General features: G+C 38.0%; 1 protein-coding gene across 1 annotated transcript in view; it reads left to right on the top strand.

Annotated features, from left to right (window-relative positions):
- ptprn2 (protein tyrosine phosphatase receptor type N2) overlaps window positions 1-16,677 on the top strand; it is a 154,898-nt gene that overhangs the window by 130,437 nt on the left and 7,784 nt on the right. The window contains exons 14-20 of the mRNA XM_032551111.1: window positions 435-582; window positions 2,295-2,368; window positions 5,839-5,916; window positions 9,645-9,764; window positions 11,711-11,877; window positions 14,507-14,560; window positions 15,537-15,601. Coding sequence (XP_032407002.1) covers window positions 435-582; window positions 2,295-2,368; window positions 5,839-5,916; window positions 9,645-9,764; window positions 11,711-11,877; window positions 14,507-14,560; window positions 15,537-15,601 — 706 coding nt within the window. The remainder of the gene's footprint in view (window positions 1-434; window positions 583-2,294; window positions 2,369-5,838; window positions 5,917-9,644; window positions 9,765-11,710; window positions 11,878-14,506; window positions 14,561-15,536; window positions 15,602-16,677) is intronic.

Here is a 16,677-nt window from a genome sequence, read left to right as displayed (position 1 = left end):
TTCAATTTTGTCTTCTCCAACCGACGGCTTAAATGCAGACAATCTTATCAGCGGCTGTGCAAGCAGTGAGGGACGTGATTGAAACACCCCTGAAGTATTTCCAAAGCAGACAAACCTTTCAGGAGTCCTAATTGTGTCTGTGTGTATGCGTGTGGGTGCAAGTGTATGTCTATGTGTGTTTCTCCTTGGTCAAACACACATGCAGAGATATGCCAACATTATTACACCCTTCCCTACTTTGATCCTCAGTATCTTCCTTCTCTTTCCAGAGTTGCTCAGGAATCATAATTTGCGATTTTTATTGTTTAATTACTATTTTTAGAATTTTGATTGATATACAATAAGCAATCACTTGAAACTGCTGGTAGGAAATGATTATTTTTCCTTTTTGCTCTGGCTTCTTGTTTAAAATGGTCTCTCCGTTCTCCCTGCAGTCGTACATGGAGGACCACTTGAAGAACAAGAACCGTCTGGAGCGCGAGTGGGAGGCGCTGTGCTCCTACCAGGCCGAGCCCAGCGCCTGCAGCATTGGCCAAGGCGAACAGAACTCCAAGAGGAACCGAGCTGATTCCGTGGTCGTTTGTAAGTTTGCTCAGATCTGTTAGTTTCGTTTTTTGTTCTGTTCGGCTTGTGAAAGTGTCTCTTATCATGCCCAAGACGGGAAGAATGAAGGGTCAGCAATGTGTTTGCATCACTTTCTTTAAACAGATGGAATATAAAAGCAGACTGGTAAACAGGCCAGAACAATACTTTGGAAAATATGCAAAGCAAACAATCATTGGCAGCTGTCTTGCCAAAAAGCATATGGCAGTGAGGGTGACAAAGTCATGACTACAAGTTGGCTGAACAGTGCATCTGTTCATCCTTTAGCCATTGAAACCTTCCCTTTAAGTTTAATTAAATAAAAATGTGGCATCAGGGACCTGTTTTGTTTGGGGGGTTTTTTGGATACTGTAGGAAGCAGTTGCAGTGACAGTTGGTCACAGCTATAAGTCTGGCAAGCAAAAGCAGCACTGGCTTATTTAAAACAAAAATATAATAATCCTAACAACTAACCATTCATTTAGAGAAATGCAAAATGCAAGAAAAAAAGACGACTCTTCATTTATACTTTCAGAGACATTCCAGTCCAACTAATCACAAGTTGCCCAAATGGATTAAGATTTGTTTCTGTTCTATTTTCTTCCATTTTACTTAGTTTTGTTCTCAGTTGGGTTTTTCCCTGTGTGTTCCCAGTACTGTCTCTATTTTGTTTCTTATTGCTGTGTTTTCTAAGATACTAAATCTCTGCTTTGTAGTTTTCAGTTTAGCAGGTTTTTAAAAGTTCATCTTGCCATTTGAAATGCTTCGGGTTCCTATTTAAATCGAGGACCTCTTTAAAGAGTTAAGCTAAAGGTGATGAACTTAGCAAAAGAAAAATCAGGACTTTTAACGAAAGATGGCTAAAAGTGTTGACGTGAAAAAGTAAATCCACATCCTCTAATGGCCAGTGGGGGCAACTCCTGTAATTATTTAGCACCTTTGAAATAATCTGTAATATATGTATGACATGGTTCTGTTTTTGATGGTGATTTTCTTCATATTGTTAATTATATATCAGTAAAAAAATCTGTGTAAAGCAAAAATAACATGACAAACTTCATGATTTTGAGAGAATCTTTAACCCAGCAGTGCTTCAGTCTATGTCGAGGATGTTCTTCCTCTGAGTTTTGATGTCCTTGTTAACATTATTGCCACCTACTGGCATGGCCCATCTGACTGAGATTTTTCTCCAACTGTGGAAAAGAAATATCCAAATTAGAGCAGATAGCTCACAGACCTACTTATAAAAACATTTATTAAACATCAATGTAGGCTATTCTCTAGGGTGGAGCCAAATGAATGTTGACTAAGTTTTAATCTTGCCAATTTGTAAGTATCTTTTAAATTCAACACTAAGTCTCACAAGAATACAAAACAGGTTTTTATGTTTGTTCAATGGAGATTAATTAGCAAAAGTGAATTTGTCTTAATTGGAAATTAATCTTGAGGTTTTTTCAAGTTGGCATTGTTTAGAAATTTCAGTTTGACAGTTTAAAACCGAACCTTGTTAGGGTTAAAAAAATGTTTTATTTAGGGTGAAGGGAGAAGTTTGGAGACACCATGTGTGTTTTTTGTGTCTGATGAAAGTCTGGTGAAACTGAAGGTCCTTCAGTTTTCATGTTCTGGTGCTGCTGTTCAAAATCCTGCAGTTGCTGTAGAGGAAGCAAAGGATGTTGAAACTTGTACAAATGAATTATCCATCTTCATTACAGATGATCATTCCCGGATCACCTTGAAATCGGAGAATAACCACAGCAATTCGGATTACATCAATGCCAGTCCCATAGTAAGTATTGCTTATTTTAGTTGCAATACACACCTATGCTCACACCCGTTTCACATTTTGTCATGGAACAAACACAATCCTAACAGATTTAATGTGATAGATCAACACAAAAGCAGCACATAATTGTGAAGACATTCAGTCAGATTGAATGAAAGCATTATAGGAAGAATAATTTCCAACCTCAGATTTAGATCTGGACTTTGATTGGATCATTCTAATACACGAAGAATCCTTTTCAGAATGGCTCATTATGAGTATGCATCTCAACTTATTTGCATTCTATAACAGATTTACATCTAAGATGGTCCTCTGTCGACTAAGGCTGAAGAAAAGCATCCGGACAGCATTATGTTGCCACAATGTTTTCTGTTTTGAGCAACTAACACATTTTGTTTTCCAAAGAGTTACATTTCTTTGCAATGGATTGTATTAAGGGGTGACACATTAAAGGAAGCTAATTCAGACAAAACACTCTTCAGAGTGTGATATGTTAAAACATGTGAAAATCATTTTTTGTCAGTTATTTACGACTTTATATTAGTTTATGACATTAAATTTGAATAGATTACTGAGAAGTTTGTGATTATATTGTGAGAAAATGTGTAGAAGGCTAATGTTTTTTAAAGGACTGTAAATTATTTTGCTGCTGTAACTTGTCTGAATTAAATTTTTGTTGATCCATTTTCTTTTGTATTCCATACAGCAAGCATCAGTAAATTTGGTCTTGTCAGATCACTTTTACAACCAATACATTGCTTTCCACTCTCACTCATGAAAAATTCCACATTTTCTGACTGAGTAAACACATCCCATGCAAATACAGAAAGAACTCCATATTGGAGAGCACTACGACCTATTTTTTTGTCTGTATGTTTTTTTATTTTCCCCAAAAAACATTGTCAGCCATGATTTCCCCTGAGGCCACCGAGAAGGGATTCCATCAAAGAGAACAGGAAACTATGCATTTCAAATACAGTGCCAAAATTTTCTGAGCCGACAGATGAGGATGGCACACACACAGCTGCTCTAAAAGCCTATTACTCTTCAGAAACAAACAATGGAGACCTATTTATACCGCTTGATTATGTACCAGCATATTCATAGAGCTATATTTATCTTAAACAGTGTCAGGGTGCAACATTTAATTTCATAGTTGGCAAAATTGTCAGAGTTCATCAGTCAGGAATAAAAGTTTGTAAAGATTCACATTAGAACAGAGATTTTTTACATTTTTAAACAATTCAAATAGATTTTTGCCGACCACCATTCTGAGCCAATCGAAGGGAAATGGGCTTTCAGTAAATAATCTGGCACTTTGTTCTGGGAATCAAAGGTCATGCGGGGGAGGGGAGCATATCTGTGTTCCCTGCTGAGCACAGGGTGACATCTAGTATTAGAAAAAAGGCCCAAAAAAAAAAAGCAAAGGCTCGACCACGAATGATGTGAGAGCTCCTGGATGTACAGCATCATTAGGGTGAGGAATAGTTCAAAGGAAAGTGCACACACAACCCTCATCTTGGCATTTTTTTGCTAAATTTCAGCAGAGGTCCCACCCAATGTTTTTGTCTGGGACTCTGGGTTGAGCTTAGCAGCCATTTACTGCCCAACCCCTCTATCTTACAGAAAAGCAGGATCAAGGCACGGTGTCTGAAAGCTAAGATGTTTCTCCTGGAGCAGATGTTTCGTTTGAGCCGTTTTCTGTCCAAGCAATTTCACTCGAAGCCAAAGGAGCACTTCTTTGCATTTCTCTTTTGTTGCAGTCTATCTTCATTCCACAACGGCACAGGGAACCACAACTGAAATGCAGGGCTGCTCTTTCCTCTTTCATGTTTCTGCTTTAGTATTCATGTTAGGATGCAGGCGCAATAGCTACAGCAGGCCTGCATCCTTGAGATTGGCTGAAACGAGTGGCTAGCATTTGGCATCACCGTTTTATTTCTGTGGACTTTTCTTTCTTTCTTTTTTTGTGTCTAATGTATTTGAGGAATTTTAACCAGGAAGGATGAAGGGGAAACTAAGCAACATAGTTATGGCTTGTATGTAATTTAAGACCTATTTTTTGTTTTGTTTTTGCAGAGCATTTCACGTTTTTTATCGCTTTTACCTTCCATAAACAACAAGCTGATATTAGTAGCTTTACTTGTCAAGCTGTGGTAGCTAGTTTGCAGTCCCCCACTTAGTAGATTTGCTGTTTGCAATTTACTAAATAAATTTTAAAGACAGTCGAGTTTATATACAAGACACCATGACTATCTAATATTTTTAAAAATAGGAATATTTAAAAACGGTCAACATTGTTTTTCCAGTAAATTTTAGTAACTTTCTATCAGCCAGCTGAGCAGCAGTGCAGAGTCACAGGTGAGAGAGGGGCAACCTTGTGCCAGAGAAAACTGAGGTTACTCCAGTAATATTCCATTTTAGGGAACCTTAAATTGCACATTTTAAAATCCTTAATATATCAAGGTATTGATATGTACCATGTAATTGGCCTATATATACTGGAAAATATTTTGAAAAACATAAATAACATTTTTAGAACTGAAGCTGCAACTTTCCAAATAGTAACAGACTCATGCTTATAGTAAATATAATATATAGCTATTCATTGAAGCCAGGAAAAAATACTCCTAAATTATTTTGCTTTTGATGGTGAGAGCCAAGGCCAAAGTAGGCAGAAAGCAAAAATGATGTAGTGGAATTTAATTTAACTGTTCCCTGATTGCACTTCAAGTTAATACAGTTTTTTAAATGCCGTAACCCAGTAACTGTTTAGTCTCAGTTTGGTTGAAAAGTCAAACTGTGAAAAAAAAATAAAGAAGAATTCACTTTTAGATGTCACACAAACTTGTTGTCAAACTTCATTCAGAAAGTTAAACGTGTATTAATAAGACCTCCTTGTTATTCTACAAATATTTACAGAAATATTGTTCTGCTGATAATTATCTTTCTTAAATAGGTACAGAGAAACCTTTCTTAATGCTTGGATACAATATGTTAAAAATACATATATTTTAATATGCAGGTAGGGAATGATGCTTCACTACATTCTCACAGTAATTCCCACTCCTTAATTTTCACCATTAGTCTCCCTCATCTCAGCCACTTCTTGGCTTTGAAGCCATTCTACAAAGTGCTGGAGAGAGGGTGTGCATGTGAAAATACTAATAAGCAAAATCTCATTGAAAATCAGGTGTATAAAGTCAGATTAGTCACCAGATTTGCGGCCTTTTTCCAATCATAAACTTCAAAAAGATCTGTTGCATCATAAGCTTTGGAAGTGCTCACAGGCAAAGTTCAGTGTCTATATGTTGCCCTCTTCTACGTATGTAACGTTGGGGATTATAAGTTATAAGAATGATTGGAAAAGTGGATTTCTTTCAGTGGATATTTTTGTGTTTCTGCATTTATATTGAAGCTTTGATGATATCAGACTGAATTTTGTCTCACACCCTTTGTTCTTCCTCTCCCAGATGGATCACGACCCTCGCAATCCTACATACATTGCCGCCCAGGGCCCACTTGCTTCCACTGTGGCAGACTTTTGGCAGGTAAGTCTTGTCCACTTACCCGCCGTTCAACTTTTATTTTTATTTTTCACATTTACTTTTCTGCAGTAAAAAGAGCTGCGGGGTTTTTGTGGGTTTCTTGATTCTCAGTATCTACAGATAAGGGAGGATCAATGAAGTAACATAGCAGAAGAAATGTTGGGTTGAGCTCACAGACGTCTTTGCATTTGGTGTGACTTAAAGTGGACAAGAGTTCTTATTTTCCCTGCCGGTTGCATCACTTTTTAATATTGCCAGCATCATCAAGGTTTATTGACCGTTTCTGCTACACTTCATTCAGGGATACACAGCAAATAAGGCATATGACTAAGTTTTACTGTGACATTGGGAGGTAGCATTTTTGAAGGGGTTTAGGTTTAGAGCTGCTCTGGTACAGTAGATTCACTTCTGTTACTGTTACTTTGCAATTTAAACCCTTTTTATGGGGCAGCATCTAAATCCTTCCTGAAAGAGCTTTTTTATCATGTTGGCTATAGGGAAAGGACTCTGACATCACAGTTTTATAATCTTGGTGTGAAGTAGAAAGGCTTGTACACAGCCAGCAAGTCAATGTGGGATCTCACGTTTTACCCTGAGTTGCCTTGTATTAAACATAAACAGAAAATAATCCCTGATAATTTTTTGTCAAAATTCAGCTCTGACATTCCTATGTGAATTTGGATCTTAAGCTTTCTAGTTGACTCTTGAGGGCTTTGGACTGAAATAGATGTTTGGATTCTACCTAAAGAAAGTTAATCACAGAACATGAAGTTGCTACATTTCACTGTGCATGGTGTTGTGATTATGCTCAGTGCAGGTTTTTGGAATAGTGGCTGAAAGATAAAGTTTTATTTCATCAGCCGATAACCTATTCTCCAAAAAGGTTTGGGGATTTTTAAATTTTTTTCCAGGCCCAGAAGTTTTCTTGGAAGTAAAGACTTTTGTCCTGCATTTTTACTGGTTAGCCTAGACATGTTGACCATACAGTGGAATGCGGTCACATGTTAAATACAAGTAGTATTTTTGGAAACTCCTGCACGTCCTTCAGGGTTGCCATTCGCCTCCCTGACCAGTATATATAGTCTTTTCAGTAAATCTGTACAAATTTACAGTTTTCGTAATATCACTGTTGTGCATGTTATATAAATTCATTCTGTGTAATTATTTGTACCCTTCTCCTGATAGATAAATTTGTACAATATTGCATAGGGGATTATATGAGGAAAAGTCAGAAAAGTTCAACTAGGACAGCTGACTTTTATTTCAGGTTAATCAGGTTCAAAATAATTGATGGTAGATATGAAACTGAATACTTCAACAAGTATTAGTTTAAGAGTGTCTATACCTAGGTTACTAAAGCTGCTTGTTTTTACATGTTTACATCACAGATTAGTTTTTTGCATGTTTCTTCAGGTGAACTGTAATATGTCATATACATGTGTGTCATGTATCCAATTACATGATTTTATTTGATTATCATCATAACAAAAACAAGAATTTAAAATGATTGTATTGACCTTTGATAGTCACTGGATATCTTGAAAACAAACAGGATAATTAAATTATGATAAAAGCAAAACTATTGTATCTATGAGCTAAATGGTGTTAGTTTTAGCTCATATTTGCGTTATATCTGAAAGCCATTTCTCACCTTGTCTCTCAATGTAAATAAAACCTCCCATCAATTACTGCATATGGAGGCTGTCATAAAACATGTCAGGTTGGGTTGAAGTGCGCCTTAAATGATGCACGGTTGCCAAATAGCATTCTTCTGTGTTAATAGGACAGCACTGTAGTAATTAGTGGGTCCATCACCTCCATATGGTGAAGTGACTCCAGATAGACGTGACCGGGCTGTGGAAGTGAGAGGCATAAATCCTGGTGGACCAGCTGGTCCTGCACTCTGCATCAGAGGCTGAACTCATTTTGGATAATCACAATGATGCTGAGTTTTAGTTTGAAAGGAGGTGTTTGGGGCTTGAAGAGAGCAGCAAATTTAGAGTGGTCTTGTCCTAAGCACTAGAAAAATAGTATCCAGAAGAAAGTTGTAATAGTGTAACTTCTATGGGAGGCGAGTAAGCAGGAAAACAGAAACTTTCAACTGAAGGAAATAGATGCCAAGACAAGGACTTGTAGAACAAAATTATTGCTACATACATTGACTTATCTGGAAACCAGAAGCTGAAGAACTTACTTACTTCGAGTCATAGCAGTGGAAGTGTCATAGTTTTGGGGATAGTTTGTTTCTGCACTTGGCCACCCTACCATCATAGAATCCACCATGAACTCTGGGGGTGCTTGATGAAAATGTGATGTTCTCTGTAAAATAGATGAGATGAAATAGAAGACATTCCAGCCAAACCACCAAGGACTGGCTGAAGCCTAAGAAATGGAAAAGTACGAACTGACAAGTCAAAGCCCTGATGTTGTTTTTGATATATACCTACAAGAAATCCCTTAAACATCTTACAACTAAAGGTGGGGAATAAAAGAAACGTTCCTCAGAGATTGATAGATCTGGAGAACTGAGTATACTATTAAGTATATATATATATATATATATATATATATATATATATATATATATATATATTTCTTAGACAATGAACTCAACTCGTAATCTTTCCCAACTAAGCACAAAATAGCAAAGCAATGCATGCAGTTTGATTGACATGCAGAATGAATGTACAGCTGTTTATTATTCAGTATGGTGAACATCGGTTTGTTGCAGAACTGAAAAGAAACACACTTTCACCCATTAAAAGCGAACAAAAACAAAAAAAACACTGGCACACTCATGCAAATGGACCATGCAGAAGGCGAATCTTTTTGCTCTCTCCTATCTAATCCACGCCGGGCCCCAGGCGGTGCTCTGAAAGGCTGCTTGGCTCTAATCCTCTGCTCCTCATTCCTCCATCCCTTCATCCTTTACTTTACTCCTTCATCCATCTCCCCTCTATTACCTTAGTACTGCTGGGCCTTCATGCCTGCTTCCCATCAGAATGAGAAGCCAATCTGCATGAGTTCACCGAGTAAAAGTCAGTGGGTTGATGTATGCTCTGTGGAGTTTAGAAACTCTTAATCACATTTAAAAAAAAAAAAGAAAGCTTGTGGGGGGTTTTTAGGTAGAGATAGGACATATAGGGCTCCACTTTTACCTCAAATGGGCTAAATTGCACAAGACTAAATTAATAAATTTTCCCTCACATTATCACCTTGCCAAATCTCATCACATCTTGGCACAGTTGGCACAGTTGGCGTGTAATGTGTCCACTGGGCTGGATCGCAGAAGCTTGTGATTAGTGTATAGTCAAGGCCATTGTGTTTTTATAGCAATCATAAAACCTGCATTTCCTCCTCATTTTCCTAATGGCTGCCAGTGGGCCTCTATGTCTTCCCAAGGACGCATTAGATCGCGATAAGATGAAATGGAGCGGCAGTGGAAAAGATGTTGTGATCTCAATCCGACGCCAGAGAGAGCGACAACAGGCACTCCACACCCCCACTCATCCGCCCAACATTCACCATTTCTCACATGCAGAGAGGTGACATTTATTCATACCTCTTGCACAAAGATAAAGAAAACAACTTCACCCTAATACAAGAATGCAGCGCAATGTGCTGCTCTTAATGGCCCAGTTCAGGTGCACATTAGTTCTTACTAAATCTGGATATGCGAATCCCGATTGTCCTCTGATGTGTGGATGCGTTTCTTTTCTCCTAATGTTCAGATGGTGTGGGAGAGCGGCTGTGTCGTCATTGTGATGCTGACCCCTCTATCGGAAAATGGAGTAAAGCAGTGTCACCACTACTGGCCTGATGAGGGATCAGACATCTACCACATATATGAGGTATGCAATAACAGGCATAAAGTCTGTGTGCCTGGAAAAACTAAACTTAGGATTTTGGAAGCTAAGTTTCCAAAATCTCCCTTTTAGTAAAGAAATCTCCCTCTTGACTTAAACAATAAACATAGCTTGTTGCAAAACAGCAGCAACATGTTAGTATTATATTTTCAAGCCTCACAGTGTTTCTGGTTGTTTTCTGTCAAAACTTCCATGCTATTTTGAAAACCCACCTAGATGTCCAAAAGCTGGATCCAAGTGATGAAATCAAACCTTTGTCAAATGTTGATATTTGGTTATTTTAGCACTGTTGAATTTTACAAGCAAAAACATTTATATTGAGTGTTTGATATTGTTTTAAATCAGAACTAAGTGCAGAACTTGTTATATTTTTCTCAAAATGTTCCAAATGATTAAAAATCTATTCTGAGCCAGAAGATAAATTTGGCTCTGGTTTGCCAAATAATAAGAGCATCACACAAAGATGTGTGATACCGGTGACAAGTGGGCACCTGTCATCAGTTTTTACTACAAGTGAAAATTTCCAAAAGTTACTGGCTCCTTTCTCTGATTTAGAATATCATCAATTGTTTTATTAGACACAAAGTTATATAGCTCAAGATTATTCCTCACAATTTACCATAGTCAAATTTACCCAGAGTTCTAGATGAAAGACTTGTCATAATAAACTAGAAGACCAAGAGCTTCCTTATACTAGAGCTACATGGTATTTGTAAATTATAAATAAAAGGATTTCAGGCGAGAGGGGAGTAGCCATCCAACTTTTTTACACAGTCTAAGCATTTATATAAGACATGTAGACTTCATCAGGCTTAATATAGATTTATAACAGAATGTTATCTGTATAGCAGGTATACAAGATATCTTAAAAGTGCTCAAAATATGCAGAAGACAGAATATGTAAACCAGAAATACTAAAGGGCCAAGATCTGGTGCTCTTCCACTCAACTTTCCATTAAAATGCTTGGATGCATCCAGCTCCTTTAGCAGTGATTTTTTTTGTGGCTTATACTCCTGGAAGGTTGTCATGATTGTATAGACCAAAACATGGTCATTACATATTATTTCTGCACTTGAAATAATTTTAATGAAACATTTTTAATATTTTGATTTATATGATTATAGGATAGTTATTTGTAAGTCAAGAATTTAAAATTAATAGAACTAAGTTCCTGAAATACATCGCTCTTTGGTTTTTGTAGCATAGCTTCACTTTTGTAATTAGAGTTACTGAAATAACTGAACTTTTTGATCACATTCAAAATCATTGAGATGCATGTGTACATTTGTAAAAAAAAACAAAAAAAAAAAAACCTACAAACCAGGTATATTCCATCAGAGCTAAGATGCAAAAGTAGAACTAAAATGTTGTGAGTAGGACGATTCATCCCAATGTTATTTTTTGTCTGTCAAAAATCGCAAGGTAAAACATAAACTCGTTAAGGAAAATGGGTGTAAAATTTTCAAAATCAGCAAATTACGAAGCACCGCAATTCTGCAGAGGTGTTGCTCCTTCAAATTATATGTCTGACTTCAGAATTTCTAGTTCCAACAACAAACAAAGATAACCTAAAGTTTATTTGTCTTCTCAGTACAACACTGAAGCATGTGCATATTCATAATGAGCTAATTACTCTCACATTCTTTGTTTTCTGACTTAGTTACGTCTCATTTTGTCACAAAATGACTTTAATTTAGGAGAAGGAGGAACACGAAGTGTTCAGCAGTACATGAAGAGTACAGCAGGTTGTCCCTAATTATGCATAATTTCTTCAAAAGTTTCTTGGCCAAAAAAAAAAATCTTTTGAAATGTAGCAAGAGCCACCTTGTTTAATTTGATTGTGTTAGCTAATATTTGAGCAGATGTGTATTAGAGTTATGCTTACTGTGCAGATTAAATTCATTTCTGCCTTTGTTTTGGCAATATTTAGGTCAATTTGGTGTCTGAACACATCTGGTGTGAGGATTTCCTGGTCCGGAGTTTCTACCTGAAAAACCTGCAGACCAACGAGACGCGCACAGTGACCCAGTTCCACTTCCTGTCCTGGATGGACCGCGGGATCCCCAGCTCAGCCCGGACCCTGTTGGACTTCCGCAGGTAGAGAGAAGAACCCAAGAGTCTTGCCTAGCTAAATTTCAGACAGATTTTAATATTTACAACTGACCTTTTATTCCTCGCTTGTTTTTTAATCACCTTCCCTTATCCTGCCTCTCCGGTTCTTCTTTTTGCTCCCTCTGCCTTTTTTTGTGTCCTGTAGAGAACGGTTGTTCTTAATAAGGACCCAGTTTCTGTCCCATCCCTTTCATCCCAGGCCGATCTCCCTCACCTCCCTCCAGCACATGTGATGCAGCAAATTAACGGCTCCACACTGCCTGGCTTGGCTTGGGACAAAAAGAAAGAAAGAATAATAAAACACCTAATTCAAACGCCCAATTAAATGAGAGCTGTCTCACCAAAACACAGGAGACAGGGCGGAAAGCTAGTGACTGAATAACCTCACTTTTTTCTCCATATAATGTGTTCTGGCAGAAGAGCGAGAATATTCCTCTGGGAAAACCCGGGAGGGATAGGCAAAACCCTCCAAATGAGAATAGATGCATCTGATTTGTGGATGGAAGTCTGCCCCTCTCGTTTGTAATGAGAACTTTGAAAGATTGTGTGATGTTCACACACTTACCTCAGCCGGTTTGTGCTATTTCTTCCAAATTAATTTCAGTCGTGTATTTATTAATTGGTGTGTAGGTTTGAGCTGTTTAATTTACCTGCACATTGTTTGCTCTGCTGAGATTCAGTTAGCTTTGACTGAGCTTCGTAAATGCCACTGTAGGTTATTTAAAGCTCTCCGATCCACACAAGGCACTCCAACACTCTCAGTGTTTGTGGTTTTTGGCCGTGTTGGTATTTTTGCGGTGGCCAGTGTCATTTTTGTGATGTTGCAGCTAGTAATATGAGCCCAGTTGCATAGTCACAAAAGTGATCATTGGAAACTGTGTCTCCTCAGCCAGGCCTGTGCACACACTGTCTTTCTTTCACTCCTGACTCTGTTCCCCTTCCCCTCCTCTCACTTGCTCCGCCCTATGGCTTGCATGGGAACTTCAACTATCTTAGTAGGTCGTGTTTAATTTTCATGTTCATTTGTACAACAAAGTATCCGAAAGACGTACTCTGGACATAATAAAATTTTAATAAAAACAAAAGAATGCATGCCACAGATTTATTTAACTAGACAGCTAATTTTGTGAACCGAAGTTGTAACTTTGTACAATGTTAGCCCAATTAAATTTTAGCTTAGAAAAATCAACTGCCTGTACTCATTAATGGGGATAAAACATCAAATTAAGCAAAAGATTGCACATTTTTTAACATTCCAATTCTTATTTGCTTAATGTAGGTTTGCTATTGGGAATACCATTGCCAGTAGCAAGCCTGCAATTGGCATTTTTTTATCAACATACATGCTAACTCTTGAGGATGTAAACACCTGCAAGAATTAGCATGTATGTTTGTAAGATACCAGCAATCTGCAGGCTTACTATTGCTGATAAAAATGCAAATTATCTAATTCAAATATCTTTAAGCTTGTCAGACTTCCATACAGCCCTGTTTGTCTCCGTATTGAGCCTACAGTACATTCTGACAAGCTTACTCTTGAAAGGGTTAGAACAAATTAGCATGTCTGTAAAATAAACAACCAACTACAGGTTGACTACTAGCAAAATTAAGGTTAATTTACTAGATAATGTTAAAATGTATTATTTGTTATCCCGTTGTGAACCAGGAACAAGCTGTTTGTCTTGCATGTAGAAATGCTAATTGTTGTTTGTAGAGTCTCAAGAGTTAGCATGTCTGTGAAATAAACAGTCTACTTAATGTAGCTTCCACCCTTTGAGCCATACAAAGCAGACTTACATCTCACAGCAACAAGTTAGGGAGGAGGTTTTGCTGCACCAGAAAGAAAATAGATTTTCTGTTATATCACAAAAACAGTGATGGTAAATTTTGTAGTTTTGAAACCAAGATTTTATAAAATTGTAAAATACTTTCAAATGGTTTTCAGTTTTCTCATTACATTAAATTCTTTTCAGTGTTTATTGTAAAAAAAAAAATATTTGTGCAAATCTATGTTGACTTTTTATTGTAGACATTTCATAATTCCATATATGTTTATTTCATATTCTAAATATCACATATTGAAACACTATAAAAACAAGAATGTTGCCAGTAAATTGAGATATTTCACTATTGGAGAAATGAAAGGAAGCGAAGAGGCGCTGGTGGAAGGTCTTGGTGTAGTCTGTTGCCATGGCAGCAACGGGGTGTGAAAAGGCTTGTTGGCCTTCACCGTTGCCCGTGGTGTATAACATTCATAATTGGCCGAGGTTAATGCGTTGGCGTACCGCAATCACAACATCACACCGCCACGTCCATCACCCACACGTCAGAGAGCGCGATTCACTGTTACAAACCTGATGATGGATTTATTTACGGGTTTCTTTTTGACTGATTGACAGGAGGAGGAGGAGGATGCATCTCAGATTTGTGTTTGTTGCTTTGATTATTGTAAATTTTTATTCAGATCGCAGTGCACAAGTCCCTCTTGAGTCACATTTGTTGTGATTATCGCTATTTTTGTTCAACCAAGAAGAAACTATTCCAGCCCCATACATCTGAGGTTTTTTCATGAAGCTCGCAGCAACATCATCTTTTCTCTTTTGCTTTATTCCAGAAAGGTTAACAAGTGCTACCGTGGCCGATCTTGCCCGATAATTGTTCACTGCAGGCAAGTATACCTGCTTGGGGTGTGTGTGGGTGTGTGTGCGTGTGTTACAACTTTATATTTTAAAATCCACTCTAGGCCCACTGCTGTTTATTCCTCTTTCTGTTTCTTATGTAAATAATGTGGCACAAGCTTATTGAATGGTAGACCATTCCATTTCCCATCTGGTTGAGTTAGTTAAACAGCTTTGATTGGCTTGCATTAAACACCAAGTATCTGTCAGACCACTTTTGATAGTCACGTCCTGTTAAGTCATGCATGGGGCCAGTAAGCCTGCTCTTTCCCTCTCTAAGGAGCCGAGCATCTAGCACTGGATTAATGAAGCCGTGGCGCTCAGGCAGCTCTCCTTTTTTATTGGCCGTGCCTTTATTAGAGAGATGTCCACGCCTTGTTTGCAATTAACATGCAGAGCTGCTGAATGGCCGGCGGGCACAAAGGGAGGCTTTTCATGGGGCTATCTCTGGAGTAATGGAAAAGCAAGGCTCTCCAAAAGCTGTTCTCGAACCGCCCCTGGCCTCTCAACCTCTCCTCTGCTCCTGAGGTGCATGAATTTAAAAGCTTTTGTCCCCAGTGTGCCTTAGAAAAGCATTCTCTCTCACTCTCTCTTTCTTTCTTGCGCTCTCTGTCTCGCTCTCTCTCTCCAACAGTCACTCTCAAGGCCACACATGCGCTCATGTGCAAAGGTTTAGCGTAATTACATTTATTGGAAATATTCAGATCGGTTTGAGTATTTCTCCCAAGAATGCTAAGGACTTAGATCATTTTCTTTCTCCTACTTTACATCTAGCGTCGTGTTTTATGCAAATAAAGAAGTGTGCTTCTGTATGCATGGACTAATTTGTGTTTAAATATACTCAAAAGTCTCACAGCAGATGCCGATGTAAATGAGCAATTTGTTTCCTCATAAGAAGAACACTCTGAGATTAAAGCGTTTTCTGCCGCCACCTTAATGATCTCTGCCTCTCTCCTGTCCCTGCAGTGACGGAGCCGGTAGGAGTGGGACCTACATCCTGATTGACATGGTCCTCAATAGGATGGCTAAAGGTAACGATCAATGGCTCCCCTTTTCTCTCTCCCGCTGTTGGTTTGAAACCCTGGCAACGCAAAAGCCTCTCATTCTCCTCGGAGGGTCTTGGGGATGCATTAGAGGGTGACTTCTCTGAGGCCTGGAGAGGCAGCGGAGACGAGGGGGTAGCTGCTGGGAGTGGGGAGATCAGAACAAAGAGGGAAGACAGGGAAGGGAAATGAAAAAGAAACCTCCGCCCACATTCGTAATTATCTATTTAAGCAACCTTCACACTGTATTGACCTGCACCGGCAGCTGCAACATGAATTTAGATAGCACATGCATGGAAATGAAATGTTTAAAGTAGAAAATTTATTTTAAAAATAGCTGTTTGCTCTGCTGGTTCCAATCAATATTTAATATTTAATGGAACATTGTTGATTTTGTTATTGATTTATTCTTAAAAGAACGGTGTTGACAATTTCTTTTTGCAATTTATGCAATTATGCTGCTAACTGTGAACATAGTTAGCACTGATGGAAATCTTCAAGGTGCTTTATTAGTTTTGCTTTGTGCAGCTTTGAATTGGATTATCTCTGTACAGTGCTCCGGTGGCACAAACCTGCAATGCTTTGCAGAGGTATTCAGAAATTTGGAACAATCACAGACTTCAGTGGATTTTATGTTCCAAATCAACACAAAGTCAAGTCATTATCAAGTAGATGGAAAATAACACTTTTTAAAAAAAATTCTGCAAATAAAAATATTTGCATTTGTATTAAGCCTCTCTGAATCATTAACCATTTGGGATGTGTCTCTCTGCATATCTTTACCATTGTCAATTCTTTTTGCAAACTAACTCTAGCTCAGTTTGTATAGAGAGAATCTGTCAACAGCAGTTTTCATGTATTGCATCAAATTTCCCTTTGGATTAGGTCTTGACTTTGACTAGGGCATTCTAATACATGAATATGCTTTAACCTAAACCATTCTACTTTACCGCTTGTGGTATGTGTATGACTTTCTGGAAGATTTTTCTCCAGGATTATCCTTCTATTCATCTTCCTATCAATTGTGACAAACTTATAAGAACAGTGGCGTTTACCATAGTTGA

Source organism: Xiphophorus hellerii, chromosome 21, assembly GCF_003331165.1.
Source record: "Xiphophorus hellerii strain 12219 chromosome 21, Xiphophorus_hellerii-4.1, whole genome shotgun sequence".
Lineage (NCBI taxonomy): Eukaryota > Metazoa > Chordata > Actinopteri > Cyprinodontiformes > Poeciliidae > Xiphophorus > Xiphophorus hellerii.
Note: the sequence above shows the minus strand (reverse complement) of the source record. Positions and strands in the feature narration are given on the sequence as shown.